The following is a 12,758-nucleotide window of genomic DNA, read 5'->3' on the forward strand; positions in this document are numbered from 1 at the left end:
AAGGTTGAGTATTAGGTAAATTTCTTTATTCGGCATAATTCACACCACTATAAAAAGTACATATATATTTGAAAGAGAAACACTTTGACAATTCGTTACAGAGTCCGTGAGGGTTACATTCAATTACTTAAAACGCACCAACGGCAATGATCATTTCATTTAAAATGAGGTAAACAAGTATCCTTCCCACCTCACTTATCCTAAGAGCCTCTTGTCTCTCTTAAGGTTGAGTAATTTGTCAGCTATATTGTTATTCAAAGTGTGATAAGTGAGAGAGATGGCCACCTTAGTGAGTTCTTCTTGCAGTTGTCTCCCCTCTAATGGGGTGTATTCTGTGATTTCCAATTAAGCCCTTGGCGACCCACACGCGACTTAGTCGCACATATTTACAAAAAACAGACTTATGCAAGTTATGCTCGGAACAAAAAGTTTTTCGGGGTTTGAACTTCCCATTTTTCAGAATATACCCAATTGTGGAGATTCCCATTAAATCCCACGCCCAAAGCCCTGAAATTTCCCAGTCTCACTTAGTCGTGTACCCTTCCAAAGTTGTGTTCCCTTTGTGATTTTCCTCTTTGCCCTTACCCACACCTCCAGGACTACCTGGGTCGCCGAGAGCAGGCTTTGCCCAGCTCAACAGACAGAGGTAGTGTGAGAACGGCATGCCAGAGTGCCCCTTTTCAGTCTGTATGTAGGGTGGACCGGCGGAGTAGGTATTCAGTCATTGATTGGGATCAAATGAACTGACCAATAATAGCCCTCCATATCGGAGAGGGCTATCCCACCATTATATGGGTTCCACCGTAGGGACCTAAGTGCTATCCTCGGATATGCACCTTGCCACAGGCAAGGTGGATATTAATATTTGTATACATGGTCCTCGGAGTTGGAAATATGTATTTTGAAAGACATGAAAGAATTGTGCTAAAGTAATCATCTTAAAGGTGGCTGCCCCTTCCATTAGCGACAGGGGCAAGTCCCTCCATCGCTCTACATACCTCTGGAAGTTGAACACCACCAATCCGAGATTGTGACAACAGGTTTGTCAATGGGGTGTCATAAATATACCAAGGAATTTAAAAGCCTCAGAGGCCACCTTTAGGTTACCCAGAAAAAGGGGAGGGGGACAATGCTGTTTAGCTCCCACCTGTAACTGTAGTTCTCCAGTATTGGAAGCTTTCATAGATTCACATGCCTGAATTATTCCCCGTCGTCGAAACGGGAGTCTCCGGTTCATAAAAAGCAATGCATAGCAGTCTAGCAAACTGAAAAGAGGCCTAGGCCCATTTTCCTTTTGCAACCCCATAGCCTTCGTTATGTAAAAAAGGCCCAAACTTTTCCCTGAACCAATCAGCTGTCTTCACCCTCTAGAACACTCCTGAGAGAACCTCTTGCCCCTCAGATTTTCGCGCACTTGTGCATACTAAACACTTGCCGTGCCAAATCCAAGGTGAACCTCTCAGGGGAGGAGGGTGGGTGCATGTGAATCTATGAAAGCTTCCAAACCTGGAGAACTACAGTTACAGGTAAGTAACTTGTTTTCTTACTCCAGTATTGGAACTTTCATAGATTCACATGCCTGAAATAGAATAGTGTTATAAGGAAACAAGGGTTACTTAGCGTATTTGAGATTAAAACTGATGTAGTATAGGAACACAATGGAAGCTATACGAAAAACAAATTTCCAAACCCAGCCGGGAAGGAGTTTATTTTCTGGAGGCAATATCCAATCTTACAATATAATCAGTATAACTTGACACAAGCCTGTGCCGTACAAACCAGAAGGGAAGAAACAAGGATAGCGTAAAAGTAAAAAGGGGTGTTTTTCAGGCAAAGGAAAAAGAGCAAGGACAGGGTACTGTAAAGAGTTAACAATTAATCACAGTATCGCCTGAGAGTTGGGTGTACACAGTCACAAATGAAAATAATCTAGGTGTGAACCCACTCATGGGTGTCGACGTTTCGATCCCTTAGCTCAAATAAATACATGGGATCATCATCAGGACTTTTGTAATAGACAAAAACATGCCTGAATGTAGTCAATAACGCCTGTTAGGAGAAAAAGAAAAGAGCAGAAATTTTTCAGAGACTCAAGAGCGTTTTTCGCATAAATGCCAACCTTTGTAACACTTTCTCAGTAAGTGACCACGTGCACAGTGTTTGTGTCCTACTTTAAAAAAAACAACAACAGTATTTACATGTTCCTCGGATTCGCAGTGTCATGCGTGAATTATTACGTCAAAAAACGCTGTGTGGTGAGGGTGCTTAGTCGCGAGGGGGAAAAAATAGTGGAGTGAAAAATGCCAGTCTAATGTGACTAAGGGCGGTGCAACTAGCGAGTGCCCTGACGGCTTAGTAATAATGGAGGGTATGGTCATACCTCATGAGGTCTAGAGCATAATCTGTAATGGTAAAGCGTCCTTCACTTCAAGATGTGGTACTGGCTCTGCAATAGGAGCAAAGCACGCAAGGGATTAAGGGTCAGAGTACCAGGGGGGGGCATGAGAGTGGTGAGGGGTAGGATAGGGGTGCACCTACCACGTGGATAACGCGATTGAGAGCCTTAATGGGGGATCCGGTGGAAGGTTCTTGCGGTACCAAGTACCTCGAAGTCCGTTTTCAACTGCGGAGGGTAGCAGCTCTGAAAACAAAATAGAACTAAGCTTGGTCGTGAAGAGATAGGGGGCGCTTCCCACCGAGGGTTAGGAATTTAATTATCATACCTTAGTTCACTTTGTATGTGAACACGAATCCGTTTTTAGTGAAGCAGGCTGCGATGGCCGTGCATATCGGAAGCCAACAATGTGGCGGTAGTGACGCTGTAGGGAAAAATTGGGAAAGGGACATCCCATTACTGAGAAGTCGAGCCAGTGAACGAGTGGGCAGCGAAGCCAACAAATGTCACTTACCACGTCTGAATGCGGGCGCGTCTCTCGTGGGCTGCTCGGTCGATGCCTGATGCTTAGCAACCGTCAGAAATAGAATAGTGAGCAGTAACATCACAAAGCACATTTGTTCCTTATATTCGAACCTCGTGCAACAACTTGTGTATTATAAAGCTTAGTACAGCATCATAAATGTGACTTTGTAAACAAGACAAAATAGGATGGAGGGATGTATAAAAGGCTCATCGTCACTGGATGATGTTTCTCAACACCGCTTCTCCCACTGCCGCTTCCGTCTCTGCGGCTGCTTCCATGCAGTAGTGCTTGGTAAATGAGCGCGTAGATGCCCAGGTCGCTGCTCTGCAGATATCCTTCATAGGCACTACTGCAAATAACACCGTGGACGTGGACACTGCTCTCGACGAATGGGCACAAACTCGTGAGTTCAGGGGCTTCCCAGCACCTTGATGACAGCAAACAATTGCACTGGAAATCCATCTGGCAATTCTACGTTTTGATAAAGGAAAACCCTTCCTGGGTGCACTGAAGGTGACAAATAGCTGTGAAGATTTTCGAAAACCTTTGGTTTCTTTTAGATAGAACTTGAGACCTCTCTGAACGTCTAATGAATTTAAGATTCTTTCGGCCGCTGTTGTTGGGTGAGGAAAGAATCGTTTCAACACCAATGGCTCATTCAAATGGAAATCAGTAGGCACCTTAGGAATAAATCTTGATTAGGCCTCAGAATCATTCTGTCCTCTTTGAACTGCAAAAAAGGGTCTAGAATTGTGAGCGTGTAGTGCTCCTACCCTCCTAGCTGAAGTTAGGGCGAGGAGAAGTGCCACTTTACAAGATAAAAATTTAAGGTCCGCTCTGTGTATGGGTTCGAAAGGTTGTTTCATTAATTGAGACAATACTATGTTGAGATTCCAGAGTGGTGGCAGAGGTTTTATTGGAGGGAAAACCCTGAATAATCCCTTCATAAACTGCTTGATGATCCTGGTTGACCATAAGGAAGGGCCTGATGCAGATCTCCTGTAACTGGATATTGCAGCTAAATGCACTTTTAAAGAAGCTTGAGCTAATCCAGACTTTGCTAACAGCAAGATGTATGGGATGATTTCATGAGGTGCGGCCGTCAGAGGATGGGCACCATTCAGTTGACACCAGAGACAAAACCTCTTCCACTTCATCCTGTAGGTTTGGTTTGTGCTCTCTGCCCTAGCCTTCGATAGGATGTTTCTGCACTCCTACAAAATATTCAGATGTTGGAACTCACAGTGCTCAGGAGAAAGGCTGCTAAGTGCAAGGATTTCGGGTCCGGATGGAGCACTTGTCCCTGGGACATTATCAGGAGCGATGGTATCGGCTGGAGGCGAATAGGTTGTGCTTCTGACAGCAGAAAAAGCTCTGCGAACCAGTGCTGTCTGGGCCACCAAGGGGCTATCAGGATCAGCCTGCACGGTTCCTTCTTTATTTTCCTGAAGACCCTTGGCAGGAGGGGAATCGGGGGGGAAAAGCGTAGGCAAAGACGTCGAACCATGCCATTGAAAATGTATTCCCCCAGCATCCCCCCGGGGAAGCCAGCTTGCGAAGAACCGGCATTTCTTGTTCTCCCTTGTGGCGAAGAGGTCCGCCGTTAGTTTGCCCCATGCTCAAAAAATGCAGTCCAGGACTCCCTAGTCTAACTCCCACTCGTGGCAAGAAGTTTTGAGCCTGATGAGAGTATGTTATGTTATGTTATGCTATGTTATGTTGTATTCAATTTATACAACGCACAGCTACTAAAAGTGCCCCGGCACTAACTCCAGAAAGTAAATCCACACTCAAAACCAAAGCTAAAAGAGAAGCGTTTTTAATTTTTTCTTAAACAGCAATGGGTCAGGAACACTCCTAAGAGCCAGCGGTAACAGATTCCAGGCCATACCTGCTTTGCAGGCAAAGGAGTTCCCGCCTAGCCTATGGCGATTGAACCGAGGATTCTGCATTAATAGCTGATCCGACGAGCGAGGTAGTCTAGTAGGTTTATAAAAGACATCTCTTCTGCAAATAAATAGGACCTAGCCTATAAAGGGCGCGATGAACAATGGACAGTATTTTGAATTTAAATTCCACTGGAAGCCAATGCAGGGTGTGGAAATGGGTACAAACACTCTGTCTAGATGGAAGTCCCAGTAGTAGTCTAGCTGCCGCATTTTGGACCACTTGCAGTTTTTTAGTCAAATATTCAGGGCTGCCGACCAAAAGGGCATTGGCATAGTCTAAACGGGATAGAATCAGCGCCCGGACCACAGTCTCCTTAGCGCTGACTGGCAAGAGGAAGACATTTCATTAAGATTTTCAGGGTGCCAAAACAAGTCCCTGTCAACTTTTTTATCTGAGTTGAAAAATTCAGATCATCAAACCAAACCCCGAGATTCTTGGCTGTCCCCTGCTCGTGGTAGGGCGGGGGAAGTCTGGCGGCCATAACCTTTCTCTGAAATCCACTGGAAATGAGCCATACAGGAGTACTTCAGATTTTTCTTCATTGCACTTCAACTTTGCGCTTGCCAGCCAGTGGAACACAGAGGATAAACAGTGCTGCACAACCTCCTTCGAGTCCTCTCCCCTCTTTCAAGAGAAAAGAAGTTGTGTGTCATCCGCATAGACCATCACCTTAGAACCCCCCCCCCCCCCCCCCCCCCCCCCAGTGACTCCGCAAGGTGAACCAGCGGAGTCACATAGATGTTACAAAAGAGAGGGATAAGGGATGACCCCTGCGGAACGCCAGTAGACAAATGCATCGGCACAGAAGCACAAGGAGGAAGCCACACCTGCTGTGATGTAGCCTCCAAAAAAGATCGAATCCAACTTAAAGCCGAACCAGAGATACCAATTGCCATTAGGCGATCAAGGAGTAAAGAATGGGGCACCGTATCAAATGCCGCCGAGAGATCAAGCATAACCAAGGCAGCTCTTCCGCCGGCATCCAGGCACTCCCGGATCATCTTGGTTACCTCCAAAAGTGCTAACTCCATGCTATGAGCAGCATGGAACCCCGATTGTGCTGGGTGTAACAAGTCAGCCATCTCTACAAACTTGGTAAGCTGAGATGTCACGACCTTCTCACAAACTTTAGCCAAACTTGGCAAGAGCGAGGTAGGCCAATAATTGGCAGGAGACAACGGATCAATGGACGGCTCTTAAGGAGGGGCAGGATTAATGCTTGCTTCCATAGAAGCGGAACACTGGCCACGCGAAGCGACTGATTGATCACTAGGTTGACTTCAGTATTAATGGTATCTGCCACTTCCGCTAGGAGCCTAGCAGCAAAAGGGTCTTTAGGCGAGCCAGATTTAAGTGCTTTAGGAATTCTAAGCGAAGTAGACAAGTCCACTGGGCTGAATGCAGAAAAGGAACATCCCAACTCCCTCTCCTGTATCCCCAAAGGAGCAGCCATAGCTCTTTTGGGTCCATTCGAAAAGGATTGCTGTATACTGACAATTTTTTCCTGAAAGAAATTAACCAAGGTATTACACCAGGTAACTGAAGGTGGTATCACCGACGCCTGGGCCCTAGGAGCCACAAAACTCTGCACAATGGCGAATATTTCTTTAGAGTTATTATCGGCCCGATCAATACGACCGGAAAAATAACAGCCCTTGGCTATGCCAATAGATGAATAGTAAAGTTTCTGTTTGGCTCGAAGTGCCTGCTTGGCAGTGGGACAGTAACCACTGGAACGCCAGGCTCTTTCCAGGACCTTGCAGGCATGTTTCAATGTTCTCAGCTCCGAAGTGAACTATGGCTTAGAGGGAGACTCTCTCCTAAGCTTCCAATTACCAGGAGTGGATAGAGCATTGACAGAATCAGAAATCCAATCGGCAAAGCTAGACACATTATCCTCCAAGTTTCCAAGAAGGAGAGGCCGCGCAGCTGCCATGTGGCCGCTAAGTTGCCCTGCTTCCAATTTTCTAGAAGAAGGGGGGCGATGGTAACTGGCTTGCCACGATGGACGTTGCACAGCCCAAGAGAAAAATATGGCAAAATGGTCAGACCAAGCGACCTGTAAAGGCTTCTCTACAGATATAGGGAAATTAGCGCAGATGGGATCAAGGGTATGTCCCCATTGGTGGGTCGGATTCTTCACCCAATGTGAAAACTGGGCCATCTGTAGAATCTCAAGATAAGCAACTGACTCTATAACATCAAGATGTAAATTAAGATCCCCCCAGAAGCAGGTAGTTCGAAAAACGTAATGATCTATCTGCCAAAGCGTCCCCATAAGAATCCAGAAATGCCTTAGCTGGCCCCGGTGGTCGATATAATAAAGTATCTGCTTTGGTGTTCTGATTGTAGAAGGATGTCCTGTAGAGAAAACATCCGGAATGACTGTTTTTTGACATAGGTATTCAGGGATCTGAGATCCAGTATAAGGCGCCATTGTAAGATGTTTTTCCGGACTAGAAAAAAAGCGGGAGTAAAATCCTTCTCCTTTTTGAGAATTCGGTACCGGTTCTATTGCTCCCTTTCGGAGCATTTTCCGAATCTCCTTTCGGATTTGATGCAAACGATTGACCTTGTGATGCATCTGTGGCGTCCGAGGGGGGGTCTGAAGAAATTCTAGAGTGTGGCCGAATCGAATAATGTTGAGGACCCAACGGTCCGTGGTTATAATTTGCCAAGTGTGAAGAAACCGGGAAATGTTTCCACCCAGGGGAACATACGATCCCAGTGTATCCGGTGTGATGAGCATTCGCAGGTTGTCATTGTCGTCGGGCATCCTTACCCTGACTACCTCCTCTACCTCTTGGAGCAGATTTGGAATAACCTACCAATTGTCGCTGTGTGTACTGCTGACGGTAGGGTTGAGAAGTGGAGGTATAAGAAGAATATCTCCTTGCTGATATCCTCCTCTGTATGATGTTTGGGCCCTACCCTTAGAGCCACGAAATGGAACCTTTCTGTACTGCAGAGTTCCCAAAGCTTTGGCAGTATCAGTGTCTTTCTTGATACTCTGCAGCGCGTCATCCACATTCTTGCCGAATAAGTCTTCGCCGTTGAACGGAAGATCCAAGATTTTATTTTGGACCTCTGGTCTGAATGCCGTAGCCCTTAGCCACCCTTGTCTGCGCAGCACCGCTGCTCCTCCTAGAGACCTGAAAGCTGTTGACGCTATATCCATAGCGCAGTCTAGGATTTCTGCTGACGTCCTCTCCCCCTCCAAAAGAATCTTTCTGGCTTCTTGCTTCTCCTCATCCGGCACGTGGTCAATATAAGGTGACAGGTCACACCAAATTTGCCTGTCGTACCTTCCCAGGATGGCTAGAGCATTTGCAGCCTTTACTAACAGCTGACATCGAGGAAAATCTCTTCCCTGCGTTGTCCAGCCTTCTTCCCTCTCTGTCCGGGGGTGCAGTTATCGGAGCGGAAAGGTTTCTTGATTTTTGCTGCTCCGCCTGTGTAATCACTGAATCCGGTTTGGGGTGACCCAAAAGGCAGGCTGGGGCATCTGCTGGCGCTTTATACTTTTTGTCTAATCTCGCAAGTACTGGCGTCACTGTAGCTGGTGATTCCATCACCTTTAAGCCTTCCTCCCAAATATAACTCACAATCGGCAAAGATCGAACCTATTTACGATAGGTTTCTTTAAAGTCGTATAAAAAGCATTCAGCCTTATCCTCAAACATGGAAAGAGAGAATCTTTTAGTGGCCCTTTCCATCAGGTTATGAAACTCCCCAAAGTCCTCTGGTGGGGAATCCACAGGTTTCGGTGAAGGGGACGCAGGTGAAGGAATGAGGTAAACGTCCCACTCCTTGCTAGGATCCGTAATCTCCCTATCCTCATGTTCCTCATCAGTAGTGTCAGGATGACGCTGGGGTCTCGATGGCAGAGACTTAGCCAAAGGCTCCGGCAAGATCTCATCTGCGCATCTGCGTACTTGGTACAGAGCGTGGCCAAGGTGTAACGTCAGGGATTTCCTTAGTCGTTTGAGGTGTAGGATATCTTCTTCTATAATCTTCCAGCATAGATTGAAGATCTCTCAACAACGAAGAGGGCACACTGGTCACCTCTTCTCGTTGTTTCTGGTGGTAAGGATGACTCTGAAAAACCTCATATTCATCTTGTGAGTCTTCTTCCTGGTACTTAACCTTTAGTTGAGATGGCCTGCAAGCGTATCCCAAAGGACCACCATCATCCTCTTCCTCCGAATCTTCCTCCTCCAGAAGGTGAGAAGGAACCAGTGGTGATACCTTACTTGGCGACGTAACTTCTGGTGTTATTGTTCTTTTCCAGGCCAAAAAACGTTTCTCCTGTAGTTTTTCTGTCGTCGACGAGCCTGTCGACGAGATTGTCGTCGCTGCCGTAGCCGAAATCATAACCGTTGACGCTATCGTAGACGTTGTCGTCACCGTCGTCGACGGTCCCATGGTCAAGGTCATAGTTGACAGTCCCGTCGACGACATGGTCGTCACTGCCTTCGTCGAAGGGCTCGTCATCGATGGCGGAAGCGTCGATGGCAATACAGCCTTTACCTCAGTTTTCGTCGATGATGGTGTTTTCGTTGACGTTCTCCTAGTCGACGACGCAGATTTTTTCACCTCAGAAGGTGTAGAAAAAGATTTTTTAATAGTAATTTTTACCTTTGGAGGAGATTGACGGCTCTGACTAAGTCTTCTTAGCCTGTTTTTCCTCTGAAGCATGACCCTTCTTTTCCTCAGACTTTCCTGAAGGAAATTTTGAGGGACTGCGACCTGAAGAGAAGACTCTGGCTTGGTCTTTTTAGGGGGTTTTTCAGGCCTCTCACCCGAGGTATGAGCCTGTGGAGATCTGTTCCTCTTTTGAGATCTCCTGGATTATGTGGACTCCTCCTCACTGTCACTTGAGAGGATTTCCTTCCTGGCCTTTACCTTCTGGAGCCAGAGTAGAAGCCTTCCTTCACGATCTCACAAGGTCTTATTGGAGAAAGTGCGACAAATCTTACACTCTTTTGTCTGATGATCTGGGTAAAGGCAATATATTCAGTCTTCATGTGGATCATCTGTACAAAGCCTTTTCCTAGAGCAGGTGGCACAAGCTCTAAATAAGCGTTTCTTCTCCTTGTCAGCCATGGTAGAAGAAATAGAGAAGTTTCCAAAAACTCAATCTAGAAAATGGGGAACTCCCAAATTCCAGTCACAGAGTATAAATTGAAGATTTTGAGCAGAGCTCAAAGGAGACTCTCTAGCACAACGTGCAGTAGAAAATCTGAGGCGCAAGAGGTTCTCTCAGGAGTGTTCTAGAGGGTGTGGACAGCTGATTAGTTAGGAAAAACTTTGGCCCTTTTTTACATAATGAAGGCTATGGGTTGCAAAAGGAAAATGGGCCTAGGCCTCTTTTCAGTTTGCTATAATGCTATGCATTGCTTTTATATGTACCGGAGACTTATGCCTCGACGACGGGGAATAATTCAGGGATGTGAATCTATGAAATTTCCAATACTGGAGTAAAGTGGACATTTCCCTATTGATTTTATATCCTGAATGCCACCCATATTCTTCCAGTGTGTAAAATCTGTTCAACAATTTTTGCAAAGTATACTTTAAAAGATGACACAAATGCTTCCTGGCAGAGAGACAGAGGGCAGGTGCAAACAGACACATTGAAAATATATTAGAGGAACCATCAGCCATTAGAATCATGCCTAGAAGGAAATTAATGTTATATTGTCGTTCAGAGAATAACAAATCAGAATGATTATATAAAAACTAAAACCCTAAGAAGCATATTCAGGCTGGAATTGGTGAGAAAGGGAGTGAAAGATACTTAAAGTGCTACTCCTTCGAATTAACACTATAAAATTGGAGAAGCTTCAATTGATAATGAATGAATAAAAGGGACTGCGCTCAGGCATTCAACATCTAAAACAGCAATAACGCAATTCAAATAAATGGCATTAAGATAAAAGATTATCTAACAGATATAATCAATTTCCATCAAACCTACGGCAATACACTTACCTTAATCTTAATACAAGACTGATTACAGTTTTTACTTCTTCCTGGGCTGGAGGCACAACGGTTGCAGTAGGAGCCTAAAAGAAGAACAATTTATTTCAGATAATCTCAAACATAAACAAGCATTAGAAATGCAATAGGTCTCGCAGCATTAGAGTTAGTGCATTTAGAATTGTTTATGGGTTTTTTTGTAAATCTTTAGCATGAGGTTGAGGGTGAGTGAGGGTGAGTGAGGGTGAGGGGTTGAGGGTGAGTGAGGGTGAGGCTGAGGGGTTGAGGGTGAGGGTGAGTGAGGGTGAGTGAGGCGTTGAGGGTGAGGGGTTGAGGGTGAGTGAGGGTGAGGGGTTGAGGGTGGGTGAGGGGTTGAGTGAGGGTGAGGGTGAGGGTGAGTGAGGGTGGGTGAGGGTGAGGGTGAGTGAGGGTGAGGGTGAGTGAGGGTGTGTGAGTGAGGGTGAGTGGGGGTGAGTGAGTGGGGGTGAGTGAGGGTGAGGGATTGAGGGTGAGGGGTTGAGGGTGAGTGAGGGTGAGGGGTTGAGGGTGAGTGAGGGTGAGTGAGGGTGAGGGGTTGAGGGTGAGGGGTTGAGGGTGAGTGGGGGTGAGGGGTTGAGGGTGAGTGAGGGTGAAGGTGAGTGAGGGTGAGGGTGAGTGAGGGTGGGTGAGTGTGAGTGAGGGTGAGTGAGGGTGGGTGAGGGTGAGTGAGGGTGAGTGAGAGTGAGGGTGAGTGAGAGTGAGAGTGAGGGTGAGTGAGGGTGAGTGAGAGTGAGTGAGGGTGAGGGTGTGGGTGCTCCATTGGGCTCCCTCCCAAGTAAAGTCTGTCTTGAGTGAGGGGTTGAGGGTGAGGGGTTGAGGGTGAGTGAGGGTGAGGGGTTGAGGGTGGGTGAGGGGTTGAGGGTGAGTGAGGGTGAGGGGTTGAGGGTGAGTGAGGGTGAGGGTGAGTGAGGGTGAGTGAGGGTGAGTGAGGGTGAGTGAGGGTGAGTGAGGGTGAGTGAGGGTGAGTGAGTGTGGGTGAGGGTGAGTGGGGGTGAGTGTGGGTGAGTGATTGAGGGTGAGGGGTTGAGGGTGAGTGAGGGTGAGGGGTTGAGGGTGAGTGAGGGTGAGGGAGGGTGAGGGGTTGAGGGTGGGATTATACAGTCAGTCCCTCGGTCACAAGACCTGCCAGGAGGGCTGTGCTGTGGTAGGTTAATCCTGGACGTGCTGTGCTGCCCTGCCCTGCCCCCGGCTGCGAGGGTGCTCCAATGCTGGCCACGCACTTCTCTGTAACGGGTGTCATGTGAGCAGGCGTCATCTGACACGGCCTAGCAACCGCGCAAGCCCAGCGTGGAGACCGCAAACACCAGAGCCTGCTATCGGCGCAGGAGCAACTCGCTGCAAGGGCGCCTCGCCCTGCACCACCTCTGGGATACACGGCGACCCTGCACTGAAAGGAAGAAATTGATCTTAGGCAGCTCAGCGAGCTTCACTCTGATTGCACTGAACAAAGAAGCGTGCATTTTCCCTCTTTAACCAACATGCCAGAGGCTTCTGCTCACACTACTGCCGAGTAAGGCTAGGAGCAGGGTTTAACACAGTTACATCAGAAAAATCTTCGGGTGACGCATTACCAGCTCGTTCAAATATATATAACATTAAAGCAGTGACTTCTCAAGACACGTGACACAGAACCACAGAGCGTACCCGAGGCGAAAACATGGGAGCTGTACACAAAACCTCTCCCAATAATTGTAATGAAAATAAAAAAAATCAATAAAAAAAAAAAACAGTAAGTACAATAACTGTTGCTATTTTTCTAAAGTATTGGAATGGCGAGTAACCTTGTCATCCGCAAATAAAACAGCAAATGTTGTTTTAATTATTTTATTTTCCGGTCTTTCCAAGTCTGTGTAAGAGGAATGGCGG

The 12,758-nt window shown here is 46.8% G+C and overlaps 1 protein-coding gene across 1 annotated transcript in view; it reads right to left on the minus strand.

Annotated features, from left to right (window-relative positions):
* The window catches only part of OXSR1 (oxidative stress responsive kinase 1), a 783,663-nt gene that overhangs the window by 147,237 nt on the left and 623,668 nt on the right, over positions 1–12,758 (minus strand). The window contains exon 14 of the mRNA XM_086940877.1: positions 10,866–10,939. Within this exon, the coding sequence (XP_086797003.1) occupies positions 10,866–10,939 (74 nt within the window). The remainder of the gene's footprint in view (positions 1–10,865; positions 10,940–12,758) is intronic.

Source organism: Lissotriton vulgaris, chromosome 10 (assembly GCF_964263255.1).
Source record: "Lissotriton vulgaris chromosome 10, aLisVul1.2, whole genome shotgun sequence".
Lineage (NCBI taxonomy): Eukaryota > Metazoa > Chordata > Amphibia > Caudata > Salamandridae > Lissotriton > Lissotriton vulgaris.